The sequence below is a fragment of the Pterocles gutturalis genome, unplaced genomic scaffold (assembly GCF_000699245.1).
Source record: "Pterocles gutturalis isolate BGI_N339 unplaced genomic scaffold, ASM69924v1 scaffold39354, whole genome shotgun sequence".
In the NCBI taxonomy this organism is placed as follows: domain Eukaryota; kingdom Metazoa; phylum Chordata; class Aves; order Pterocliformes; family Pteroclidae; genus Pterocles; species Pterocles gutturalis.
This window is the reverse complement of record NW_010134702.1, coordinates 1-13,346: the sequence shown is the minus strand read 5'-3', so window position 1 is coordinate 13,346 and position 13,346 is coordinate 1. Positions and strand designations below refer to the sequence as shown.

The following is a 13,346-nucleotide window of genomic DNA, read 5'->3' as shown; positions in this document are numbered from 1 at the left end:
CCTCCTGCGTTAGATAAACCTGTGTTTAGCATCCTTGATGTGGTTATCATCAATACCAACCTCCGTTTCTGCCTGTCTGTTACTTTCAGCGGAGATACTTCTTCTAGGATATTCCTAGAAAAAGGATTTGCGACTAGGCTGGATCTGAGTCGGGTAATGTTCTGTTCACAGGCTTAATGCTTTAAAGAGCTAATGTGGGTTGCTACAGATAGAGATTCTGGGAATCTGGCTTCAGCTGTTAAGGTACACTCATTTTGTAGAGTTTCAGAAGCTGGTATAATGGCTTGTAGCCATATTTGAGGAACTGATTTCATAAAGCATAGTTTGCACATTTAGTGAGAACAGCATAGGTGGGTGTGAACAGCATTTCTCTAGCTTATTTTTCTGTCTCTTCCTCTTCCCCCCAATACAGCTGACTTGCTGCTTGAAGGATTTAACAATTACAGATTTTTATCTAATGGCTACATCCCCATTCCTGGGCAACAAGACAAGGATAACTTTCAGGAGACTATGGAGGCCATGCATATCATGGGATTTTCGCATGACGAGATCTTATGTAAGTTCTTGAGCCTTTTGGATTTTTAGTGTGCTGCTTTCTCTTGTGCACATGCATACACACTCGCTAATTTAATGTCACCAAATTTAATGTTGCTTCAGTGTCTTGACAGCCTGTAGCAAATGTTTGCTTAACGTGAGCAAATTAGTTGAATTGAAGCCGTTTGCCCAAAAAGTACAGTACAAACTATTTCCTTTCTGAACTTGGAATTTGGAAGGAAAGTGACACAAGTACCAGAAGAAGAGTTTGTTAAGCTGAGCCCTCTTCAATTAAACCGTTGCATATGTCTTCTTTTAACACAGCAATGCTGAAAGTGGTGTCTTCAGTGCTGCAATTTGGAAATATTTCTTTTAAGAAGGAGAGAAATACTGATCAAGCTTCTATGCCGGAGAACACTGGTAAGTTGATCATGTTTGGGTGGCTTCCTTTAACCTGAGCTGTAGTTTGCTTCCTGCCGTTTGCTTAGTGCATATCTTGAAAAGTACAGAGCAGTCTTCTGAGCTTCCTTGATAGCGTTCTGTGCCAGAAAGAGGCCATGACTGTTGTGGTAGTAGCCAAGGGGCAATTATTAAAACTCTCCTCTTCCGGGCTCGTAATGCAGACAAATATAAGTATCCATCAACAGAATTTATGCTGTTTGCATTGCTTCTAAACTTTGAACGAGTATTTCACTTGTAGTCTTGTGTATTGCTATCTGCAAAGGCTTAAGCCCTAGAAAAAAGTGCATGCTTAAATCGGTTTGTTTTCTTTGGTTCTTGACAGCAGTTTTCTTGCCAATGATAAGAGCCCTGGAGCCAAGCACAACTTCCATAGTGAAATGGCTGAACATAAGAATGCTGTATTTGGAAAAATCTGATTTCTGAAGTGGCATGGTAGTGTGACTGAGATTTAATTTATCAGTTAGTACCTGCAATGCATTTGTCAGTTTGAGGAGTATCTTTGCAAAAAAGATAACTGCTGAAGCAGGTCTCAGGTTTTTAATTTAGTACTTCAGTCCCAGATTTTACATGCTGTCATGGAAAGTCAGCTTTGAGAATTGACTTCAGTGGAAAGAGCGGTAAGAACCATCATTCACAGGACCTGCTGCTCATGCACAACTTACTCTTGTCTGCATCTCATTTCGTAATTGTCCTAAATTGCTGTACGTGCAGATTGCTTGCGGCGTCCACAATTTCTGTTGTTTCTCAGGGCGGTGGCCTGCTGCCCACAGTGCTCCAGCACTCCAGCAGGTTTGGATTAAAGTTCAGTAGTATTGACTCGGTATTTGGCTGGCAGTTGGTACTTTGAGTTTTGCAGTCAGGAAAAAAGGCTGAGTCAGGGATTTGGTTTTTTGGGCTTTTAGTGCCGGCTTAGGTAACTCAACTGAGTCATCTGTTTGGAAGGTGGGATTTAGAAGGATACGGATGCTTCCCACTTCCTGACTATCTTGACTTTTGTTGTATTACCATTGGTTTGGGACATAAATTCTGAATTATAATATTGGCTATACATATATTGATATTATTGGATATTTGTAACTCTGGATATAAAATTCAGAATTATAAAGCTCAGATCATAGTTCAAGCGTGTTTCTGTTGTGTTTTAAAAATACTTTATTTGGTTAAGTGGCCTTTATATCCTTCTGAAGACACTGGATGGAACTGATCTCTCTCTTGTCATCTGTATTGTCACATCTCACTGGAGTGGGTTTCCCAGTGTCCTCCAGAGAAATCAGTGGGTCTAGAGAGCGGTTCGGCTCGTCTAGAGGCATGTGTCTGCAGCAGGTCAGGTTAGTGTCCCCATCCATGGGAAGGAATTTGTGTGGCCAGTGGAGGTGTGAACCCAGACAGCATGGATTTCAAAGGATGTGGAAAGCAAATTCTACCCTATAGATAATAAATATAGATTAAAAAAATATCGGTTTCAAGTATAGATACAAGAGATGGCAAGAAAGCCATGTAGCCTTCATGGATGAAGAGGAGGAGAAGCTGTATTTAGAGAACATTTCATGCCTCCCAGCTTGGGAAGAAGCCTTTCTGCAGAAAGGGCAGAGGTTCATAAGCAACCTGTTAAGGTTCATGCTTGACTGATACGAGTTTTTCAGTGTCTTTTGCTTTCTAACAGTTCAGAATTTTATATCCAAAACCCAACAGTAATAAAACACAAGTCAGGATAGTCAGGGCTTTCTACAGTCACACCTTTTAAAAGGAACTTCCTCAGTTATAAGCGAAGCTGAATTGCACCTTGTTCGAAGTGGCAGATGAAGGAAGCTGAAATAGAGTGAACCAGTCCCACCCTTAGATGTCATAGAGCTTTGACTTGAAAATGGTTTCGTTTCCTTCAGTCAAGCCTCTGAAATGCTGGCTACAGCCTCCTTCAGTGCTGAATCAGATGGGGTGGTTTTAGTAGTCCTGCTGCTGTGGTTTATTGTTGTTATTGTTACCTAAGCTATGGTTTTACAAACTGGAAAGGTGTAGGGACAATAAATTCCATGTTACAGTTCTTGAAAGAGGAGCTGGCTGTAATGTTTGGAATACTACATGGAGGGGAACGCTCATCCCTTAAAAATTGCAATATCCTTTGTGTAGCATCCGCTATACCACAGTACCAAGCTGATGCTCATGGCTACTTAATATTTTCAGGTTCTTTTTGTGGTTTGTTGGTTTGTTTTTTTTTTAAGATCCTGACAGCATTTGCTACTTGACACCTGAGGTTATAAGTTTTTCTCATGTGCTGATGTGTATTTTTTATAATCAAAGCACAGAAATGCTCTTGTATGTAGCTAAAGTGAAAGGAATGCTCAATTTACGATGCTACCTTAATTTTACTGATTAGGTTGCTTGTTGATTCGTGAGCCCTTCTAATGAATATATGGCCAGACAGAGAATCTCAGCATTAAGACCACATTGTAGTGTTTTTAATACCAGGGGAAAAAAAAATCCACCCAATCAAAAAAAAAAGAGGACGCTCTTATATATTTGTATTAAAAACTATTTTCCAATGCTGATTTGTAAAAATAGCTTTTTTCATTTTGCCAGTGAAACAACAAGCTGTCAGATGACAAAGATAAGGGGTTACAGCACTTACTGGGTAGTGTGGAAAGCTTCTGCCTAAAGGGCAACGCTTACCCGGACCTAAAAATACCTTCAGTGTCATCTTCATTTTTAGAAGTATGGAATCATAAACACCTAACCTACTGGAAAATTTATTTAGAAAAAAGGATTGGTGCAGCAAGAGCACGTAATGGTGGTGTGGGTAATGTGCTGTTTGATATAATGCACATGACGCCGTGAGAGCTCATGCTGTCCAACCAAAGTGTGCTGCTGCTTGCGTTGTTCTATATGAAATATTACAAACCCATGTTTTAAATAGTTTAAACGATATATTTTGATATAATCTGTGATGGAAGCATTGCACTGGCATACCTGCCTACATTGAAAGTTTTAAAGCAGCCTTTAGTATAATGGGGTTGCTGTGATGTCCTCATAATGTGCTGCTTTTTTTTCTGGATATGAGAAAATTAATGTTCTCTATTAAAAGTAACAAAATGAACGCTTGCAGGTGGGCTATGGACTGTTACATGACTTCCCTGCAATTTCATGAGATTTTTTTTTTTTTTTTTCCCTGCACCCCCCTAAGAAAATTCAGGGGGGTTACTTCTGGCAGCCCTGCGGCCACGGGCCGTGGGGTCGGTGTGTCCGCAGGACAGAAGTGCATCTCCCCTCCTGCTATTGCGAGTGGCAGTTTGGTTTTTAAACTGGCACGTGATGGCCTTTGTCAGTAGCTTGTTTCACGGATGTTGCTAGCTAGAGGATTTAAGCGCTTCCATTTCTTGCTCTGCTCTCCAGTCGCACAGAAACTCTGCCATCTACTGGGAATGAACGTGATGGAGTTCACCCGCGCCATCCTGACGCCGCGCATCAAAGTTGGCAGAGACTATGTTCAGAAAGCCCAGACCAAAGAACAAGTAAGTTTTGGTGCTTTAAAGATGGAGTGAAACTGTACCTCATCCTGATTAGCTCTTAATAAAGAAAATTGGAATTAAGTGTTTGCTGCCACTGACTTTAAGTTTACTGTCTTGATTAAATAATCTTATATGGTCAAAATCAGTGGGAGAATAGAAGAAACCTTTCCCTTTCCTTGACCTTCTGCTGGTTTCATCCTTTACTGTCGTTGTTGTATGTATTCAATGCACCGAGATGTTGTTTTTTTTTTAATAGAACAGTTTAAAAACAAATTTTTCATAATATTAATCAAACTGCCTACTGCTTGTTTTCATTCCTCAGTGGTATTAACTCCATTAAACTCCTGTTACTCTGTTATTTGTGATAACATCCATGTCTGTGTTCTTTTGATGACTTCTCCAGGATAAATAAATTTTCCTGTCTGGATTTTCAGGCAGACTTTGCAGTGGAAGCTTTGGCAAAGGCCACCTATGAACGCCTCTTCCGCTGGCTTGTTCACCGCATTAATAAAGCTTTGGACAGGACCAAACGACAGGGAGCGTCTTTTATTGGAATTCTGGATATTGCTGGATTTGAAATCTTTGAGGTACTTCAAAACACTGCTGGTCAGATTTTTCTTTTCCCTGTTAATGTGCGTTGAGGACTAAGTGTAGAGCCACTTCACGCGTGCATGTTCCAAGGCTGCAGGAGGCTTTAGTTTTGTAGTGTACGAATGCTTTGACAACCCTAAATAACAGTGCCAAAAAGTCATACTTTAGTCTACATCGTCCTTTTGTATGTGATGGTTTTTCCTATTGTATATTATTTAATTATGCGTAACAAGGAACATAAGAGATTGGAATAATGCATTTTCCAATTTTCTTTACAATGTATTTGAATATTGCGAAGTTTTCGGGAATTTCCTTGTCAAATTTTTGACTCCAGATACATAGTAAATTTTGTCGCTGAATTATTCTTGCTTACTAATGTTATTTTTGTAGTTGAACTCCTTTGAGCAACTCTGCATTAACTACACCAATGAGAAGCTTCAACAGTTATTTAACCACACGATGTTTATCCTGGAGCAAGAGGAGTACCAGCGAGAGGGTATAGAGTGGAATTTCATTGACTTTGGACTGGATCTGCAGCCTTGCATTGACTTAATTGAGAGACCTGTAAGTTTGTGCATTAATAATACTCTAAGGAGAAGAGATCCCATTTACAGGTTTGTCTTTTACTGCCTGCAAATTGTAGGACTGCACAGGGATTTCTTGCAGAGCTGTCACAAAAAGTGAATTAACTTGAAGGCTGGGATCCAAAGTCCATGTATTAGTAAAAGGATTTCTCCTTATGGGATTTTGCCCTGATGGTAGGGTAGAACACTGAGCTAAAGATATTAAGCTACTATTTTTATACTTTTTTTCTCCAGTACTATTGCAGTCTTTAGTCCTGTCACTTTCCGTATTAGTGCCACTGCGTTAGAGGAGCTTTCGAGTGGTGGCTCAGTCAGAAAGCTTTTCAAGACTTACGGTAAACTTTTTCATTTGAGATCAATAGCAACATTTCTGTAACTTCGTTTAGGGTAGAGTTTTCCCCATAAATCTGCCTTGCGAGTAGGAAAGCAGTATCTTAAAGGTGGGTTTAATCACTCTGCGTTTAAACATTCTGGTTGCTCAAGCAGCCTCCAAGCTGACGAGGGCTTTGAAGAGCAGGAGGAGCAGTTGGGTTGGGGGGGAAGGAGGAGAACAAAATCATCATTTCTGGAAGTTATCATTCCTCACACTGCAGAACTATGCTGCCAAAATATCTTATGACCTTTTAAATTAAACCTAGGGCATTGCAGTTACTGGTCTCTACGTTTCAGGGGAGCTATTCTCGATAGACATAAGCCGCCACTGATGCTTTGCCTCCCGAGGAGCAAAAAAACCCATCAGCCACGTTGTAGTTTTTCTTTAGAGAAGGAAAAGGGAAATCTTGGTTCAGTTAGCAAAGGTTTGCACTTTCTGTGTGGAACTTCAGAAATTTCTGCCTCCTTGGAATATTAAAACCGTGCCAAAAGGCCTCAGGGAGTAAGTGTAGATGCTTTCAATATGCAGATGTTTAGTTTTTTTTTTTTTTTGAAAAGCAAATGTCAGTACCTTCTTAATTGTTCTGTAAGTGGGATGCTGTGTAGTAGGCACATAGAAACATCTCCCTTCAAATGTGTAAACTTTACATTCAGTAGAAACTTTTGAAGTATAAATTGGCTTCCCTGAGGAAAATGATCCTGCCAAACAATTCTACCACTGCAAAATGCGATGCTTGTTCCCTACTTCACTTTAAGAATAAACAAACCTACCAATGGAGTGTTTAAATTGTATGGGAAAGAGAGGGAGTATATAAAACAATGCTGGCTGCTCAGGTCACGCCTGCTGAGTCCCTGTGGGTGCTGCTACTGGAGATCAGCACAGGGCTTGGCACGGGGACGCTCGCTGGCTGCCGCAGCAGTATCGAGTGGCTGGGAGGGATAATAATTGTCTTCAGTTTAGCCCACATTAAAGCATGACATTAACTACTGTGGGGATGCGGACGAGCTGCTGTGTACGTACACGTCGAAGGAATGTTTGGAAGGTAACTCTGGAGGTCATCTATTCCAGTCTCTGCTCAAAGCAAGGCTCCAGTCAGCACTAGATCAGGTCACTCATGTCTGGCTCCAATATGTGTCGGGATGGATTTGTTTGAACCAGTCATAATGTCATTCATTGAACTGGACTCCCCCTCACAGCCTGTTTGAATTTAAATCAAATTTGAATCAGTTTAGACAACTTCTTCTTATAGCATTCAGTGGTGTGTTTTCAATATTAAAGTTAAAAAAATCAATATGTATACAATATTAACCCAAATTAAATCCATTGGGATTTCAGGCGAATCCTCCCGGTGTGTTAGCGTTACTGGATGAAGAATGCTGGTTCCCTAAAGCTACTGACAAGACGTTTGTGGAAAAATTGGTCCAAGAGCAAGGAACCCACTCCAAGTTCCAAAAACCAAGACAGCTAAAGGACAAAGCAGATTTCTGTATTATTCACTATGCAGGGAAGGTAAGGGTTAAATGTTAAATTCTTGATTAGAAATGTTGGTTTTGGGAAAGCACTTACATGGTCCAGCTACCAAATTTAGAAATATTCATGCAGGAGGGGGGCCTTGTTTAATTTTCTTGAAATTAGTCAGGAGTGCTCTGATGGAACTCTTGCTACCAAATAGACAGAACTGAAAAATATAAATCAATATTAAATTAAGCAAATATTTCAATTTCCTTTGATTTGTTGTCAGGAGTCTCTCCTGAATATCTATGTTTCCAAGTTAATAGTGGTGCTTGAAGTAGGGCTGTGTCAGTACCCTCTTCACTTGTATCTCCTCAGTTCACTTCAGATTTTCTGTATATCCCTTTCAGAGGTAAGCTGATACCTTTTCATTTTTACTGTTAGTTCAATCTTAATTCTTCTGTTGAGGGATGGAGCTCAGCTGCAATGTGAACAGGTCGATGAAATAACTTGCAGTTCTTGCGAGCATTTTGTGGAAGCACCACGATCACCACGTCTATTCCATAGAGCCATGCTATGTTATTAGTTTCATAAATAGTTAAAACTTAACCATAACACCAGTTTTTGCCCGGATATTTAGAATAAACTATGAGAATGATTAAGAGCCATCCTTTAATTTTAAGTACTAATGGCTTGTTGTTATCTGTTCTTTGATGTCAATGATGCCAAGTAGATAATGGAAGCAAAAAATCAAAATAAAAATGGAAATCAAGAAATTATACCTTTTATTGTATCAATATTGAAAACAGTGACTTAGAAATAATGAAATCATCGCTGTTGCTGCAGTTAATAGTAGATTAGTTGTGAAACAAAAGGAAATCGAAATGAAGTAAACCAGCTTGGTGCCTGTCTACTGGAAGCAATTGTTCCAAAGAGTGCTTTACTTCTGCCAACCTGAGTGGGCACTTCTGGGATCCTGCGTTGCATAGCTTCCTCTGACAGAAGGCATTTCTCAATTTTCTGTCGGAATGTGCATTTCCTTCAAAAGTAGAATTGTTTGTAAAATAGCATTTACTGCAAGAAGTACTAAGATGATGATCTGATCTGGTTTTGGATGCTGGAAGCATTTAAATGGGGCTTTCCTTCCAAAGCCTTTGTTTAAAAATAGAAAATTCAGTTTGTTTGAAGCAAAAACATGCTAGTCTGCATAGAGGTCTTGTTGGACGTGGGGAATTTTAGGGCTCGTTTTGGGTTGGAATGAAACCATGCTGGCAGCATTGAGTTTTCAACTGTTGAGCTATAGTTTAATTGCAAACCACAGAATTGGTTCTTCCAAGGTAACAGCTTTTTTTGTTTTCTTCATAGAACAAAGTGTTTAAGTATAACTGCTACAGTGAAATTAAAAAGAAAAATCATGTTGCAGCACATCCTTCATTTACTCTCCAGTAATTTAGATAAAGTAATAAGGATCTATTCTGGAGCTGGTTTTACATCTTCACAATGAACAGTGAAGCCCTATTTTGGCAATAACAGTAGGCTGAAAATGAATACCAGCTATTAGTAAGCAAAAAGTCAGATTGCTAAAGTTTTAAGAAAACTCCCATTTACTTTTTCAAAAGAATAACAACTTTTTGTGGTACTTTGAACTGTTCTAAGGAGCCACAAGAAACTCATAGCATCCAAAACATCAAGAAGAGGAGGAAAACATTAGTAGAGTATTTTAGAAAGTTTTGGGTTTGGTTTTTTTTGGTGCTGGTAAATGTCAAACTATAGCTGGTAGTCTATCTGATCATGGGCAACTTGGCTACTCTACAGGTAGACTACAAGGCAGATGAGTGGTTGATGAAGAACATGGACCCCCTGAATGACAATGTGGCTACCCTCTTGCACCAGTCTTCTGACAAATTTGTTGCAGAGCTTTGGAAAGATGGTAAGAGGTCATGGTCTGAGTCCCTAAGTTAGTGGCAGTTTGACTTTGCTAGATGAGCGGGGTTTTTTGTGCCTGTTCCCTCCTCACCCTCCACTTCTACACTGTAAATATCTGCAGCATTTTCTCTATTGTTCAGCACCAAAAGTACAAGAAGGAGGCTGGGTTGCACCTATGGTCCCTTGCACATGTGCCATTTCTGAGTAGCTGCTTCTCATGTTCATTATTTGAATTGATATTCACTTGCTACTTTTTACCCCCTGTCAAATTCCATCTGTAGAATCTTGGCCAAAACTCTTAGTTTGAATTGCTGCAGTTAAGTCCTGAATGTAAACAGCTGTAGTGGTACTAGCTGTTAATAAAGTGCTGTCTTATGTGAGCGCCAGCACAATAAAATGCTGTCTTATGTGAGCACCAGCACAGATGTTTCTTGTGCAGTGCGGGGGGTCATACCCTGGGAATCTGAACCGCCTGAAATAAAATTAATTAACAGCCATACTAGTGCTTAGACTATTGCATATTAAAATAAAATGCAATATTTTCCTATTTTAACGGTACACTGCTGTTTAGCCAGTCTACCTGCACATCAGCTTGAAGTATTTATCAAAATACCTCAAGAAGTAGAAATAGTCAAATAAATACTTACAAAGGCTTTCTATTCTAGTTTTTAACACCACAGCATATTAAGAGTATATGCCACAGTATATAAATCTTTTAGTTTCTTATTCCAGGAGAAAATTAATCACATGCTATAGATGATGCTGTAGGTTAATGCTGAGTTTCCCTCTTATTCTCAGGAATACTTACTTGGTTCAGCTACAGAGAGCAGTTTTAATTAATACATAAGGAATTTTTTGGTTGGGGATCTGCTCCTTTCCTTTTGAGTACACGCACAGAAGCAGAAGTGTTTTGGTTGACATATGCAAAGCCTGCTTCCACAGATAATTGAAATGTGCATGGAATGTTGTGGCCTCATTGCTTTTGTAGCACAGTTAAGTCTGTTTGCAATTGATGAACCTGTTCTGTATACTAACTGAAGTGTCTTCTGTATCTGCTCTTCTGTCTTTCTGTTTTTGCTGTTTCTCTGCCTTAGAGATTCAGAATATTCAGAGAGCCTGTTTCTATGACAATATTACTGGTCTTCATGATCCACCAGGTGAATGGATATAAAAACAGTAGGCCTACTAAAGGCAGGGCTGTTGTATCTCCAGGAAAACCATTTTTGCTCGTAGGCTTGCATGAACTTCTCATTTCATGCTAACCTTAGGTATACCTCCACAAGGCAAATGGTCTCTGAGTGCATACCTATTGAGTTGCTGCTGCATACATATAGCATCGATATTTTATGCATTGCATTTAAGCATTGCAGAGAAAAAGGTTTGTTGCTTCCTAGTTCCATGTTGAGATGCAGAATTGCTTCTGAAGTGATAATTCTGGTAGCTCCAAGCATTTGAGAGAATGCGTAAGCTTTAACACTATCAAGCTTCTTTCTGCAGTCCAACATTGACGAAACTCTGTAACGTTTTAGAATGTGGATGTATTTTTTGGGGGGAGAGCTGAAGAATGTACTGAAGGATCAGAATGAGTGCTGCAGTTGTAGTGGGAGTAGTAAGTGAAATAAACTTCTTCCAGACTTATTGGAATTGTTCTTTTATTTAAGAACTTCTTAATTTTATTATTTGCCTTTGTAGAAGCTGCACACATCTTTTGAGGTATCAAGAAATGAACAAATTCACTTGTTTAGAATGTCTTTTTGAAGATGCTTTAGATATTTTATCCAGCCTCTTCCCAAGTTTAGAAGTAGGTGTATATGAAGGTTGTGCCTTCAGACTTGTGATCTCTGGGTGGGTGTATCTTCCACTCCTCATGATACATCCCATGCTTGAGGAAGCTAGTGGTGATCCCTAGAGTAATGACTTAGAGGGCTCGAGTTCGGAGGCTTTAGCCAATGGATCTGTTCAATGACTGCTCTTAACCTATAGGGAAGGCTTACATTTAACTTCAGTAATCCTCATTGAAATACAAGTAACCATATTATAGTTGGAGAGGAGAGAGGAACAGAAGATGCACAATTAACAGGTATATTTATAAAATTTTTAAAAGTACGTGGCCAGAAGAAAGCTGAATGGTGTCCCCTTGTTAGTGGTGTCTGGTGGGTTCATGTTTCTAATATTTACGAGCTGTGATGTTCATCTTCTGCAAGGCTGATTCCCAGTAATCTCTATCCCATTTCTGGTTTAGAATTGAATTCTGCTTCAAAGGAAATATTTGGGATACGTCCTTATGAACAACTTACCACCTACTTATTCTCCTAACTTTAATAAGCTGCTTAGACTCTTGTGTTCAAAACTGTGTGGAGGATCTGGGCTCTGCTCTCTACTACGTGCAAGAGTTACGAGTGATTATCCAAGCTTCTTGCACTGTATTTTTCTGCTTTCAATTTTCCTTTTTTTTATAGACATTTGAAAACCAATTGAGTTACAAGTATGAAATAAAATATTGTCACTTATTTCTCATATACAAAGCTAACTCTGGTAGCAAAAAATCATTCCCTCTGCTTTGGTTTGAATGAAGACAACTTCACTAAATGTAAATTGTAGCCTACATATAGTTGCTGGCTGGCCAGCTTGGATTTCATGGAGAACCAACATGTGTTGTATCTTTGCTCAGTACTAAGAAGTGCCAACTATAATTATTAAGGTGTTAAGCCACCTGTGTAATTTTTTTTAGTGAATTAATTGTTGACGTGTGCATGGAATCATGTTCATGTTTTTAGCTTAAAGGTTTTAACGATGGCAGTGGGATTTCTAATTTGTGCTTCTGAAGAAGAAACCGTAGAGATCCTTATCCAAAATGTTCAGAAAATCAAAGAAAAAAAATCTCTATTCTGATGCTTTATGGCAGCTGTGAAGTGCTTTGTGCAGTTTACCTGTTTTGAAACTTCTCTTTTGGCTAGGGAGGTCTTTGCAGTTGTGTATAAAACTTGGAAGAATTATTCAAAATAGCAGACTAGCAGCAGTCTGGCAGATACTTTTTTTCCCCCTCCCCTCTTGTCACTGAAATAAAACTATTTCCAAGTCTTCTGTAAATAGTTATGCCTTCAAAACACTTTTGAACATTCAGCAAAACTCACATTTAGTCTATATGATTACCATAAGTGACTCTTCATTTTAAGCAAAGATGCACAGGTGCCTCATTCCAACTATTCAACCCAGAAATATTTTGCGTTGTAAGAATTCAAAGAGTTGCCAGTTTCCAGGCTACTTTTTCTCTCTTAAAAGTTGAGTTAAAATAAAGAAAATGGCTTTACTGGTCATGTAGAACTGCAAGTAAAGAGCTGGATATTTTCGTCTGTACCTCCTAAAGCTACACTCTTCTGCTGTATGAGTTTGTGGCTTTTGGTCCCACTGCTTCTGCACAGCGTCCCTAGTACATGCTGAGCGCCTTGCCTACTGACGGCACCTCCTGCCATTTGTTCCGCAAAGCTTCTGCTGCTGCACTATTGCTCCTCTCCCTGCCTATCTTTAGACCTGACTAATATTAAAGTCTGCTTAATTATTTTCTCTTGTCCTTCCCAGTGGATCGCATTGTGGGTCTGGATCAGGTCACTGGAATCACAGAGACAGCTTTCGGCTCTGCGTACAAGACCAAGAAGGGCATGTTTCGTACCGTTGGCCAACTGTACAAAGAATCTCTCACCAAGCTGATGGCAACGCTCCGAAACACTAACCCCAATTTTGTTCGCTGCATCATTCCAAATCATGAAAAGAGGGTATGTACTACAGACCAGTCCTCTAATTCTTTCTTTATTAGAGTCTTTGCGTGCATTTTAAGTTATGCGTGCTGTCTGTGTCTTCCTTTTGAAGAAGCCAGGTTTCACTAAGTTTTTGCACAGGCTCGGGGGTGAGTGGCTGGAAAGC

At 39.5% G+C, this 13,346-nt stretch overlaps 1 protein-coding gene across 1 annotated transcript in view; it reads left to right on the top strand.

Moving 5' to 3' along the window:
* Positions 1-13,198, top strand: part of LOC104467777 (myosin-10-like) — a gene marked incomplete at its 3' end in the record, with an annotated part of 30,394 nt that extends 17,196 nt beyond the window's left edge. The window contains exons 5-12 of the mRNA XM_010081674.1: positions 413-556; positions 859-954; positions 4,384-4,502; positions 4,934-5,086; positions 5,481-5,654; positions 7,383-7,556; positions 9,315-9,429; positions 13,005-13,198. Of these exons, the coding sequence (XP_010079976.1) occupies positions 413-556; positions 859-954; positions 4,384-4,502; positions 4,934-5,086; positions 5,481-5,654; positions 7,383-7,556; positions 9,315-9,429; positions 13,005-13,198 (1,169 nt within the window). The remainder of the gene's footprint in view (positions 1-412; positions 557-858; positions 955-4,383; positions 4,503-4,933; positions 5,087-5,480; positions 5,655-7,382; positions 7,557-9,314; positions 9,430-13,004) is intronic.
* Positions 13,199-13,346: the final 148 nt, after the last annotated feature.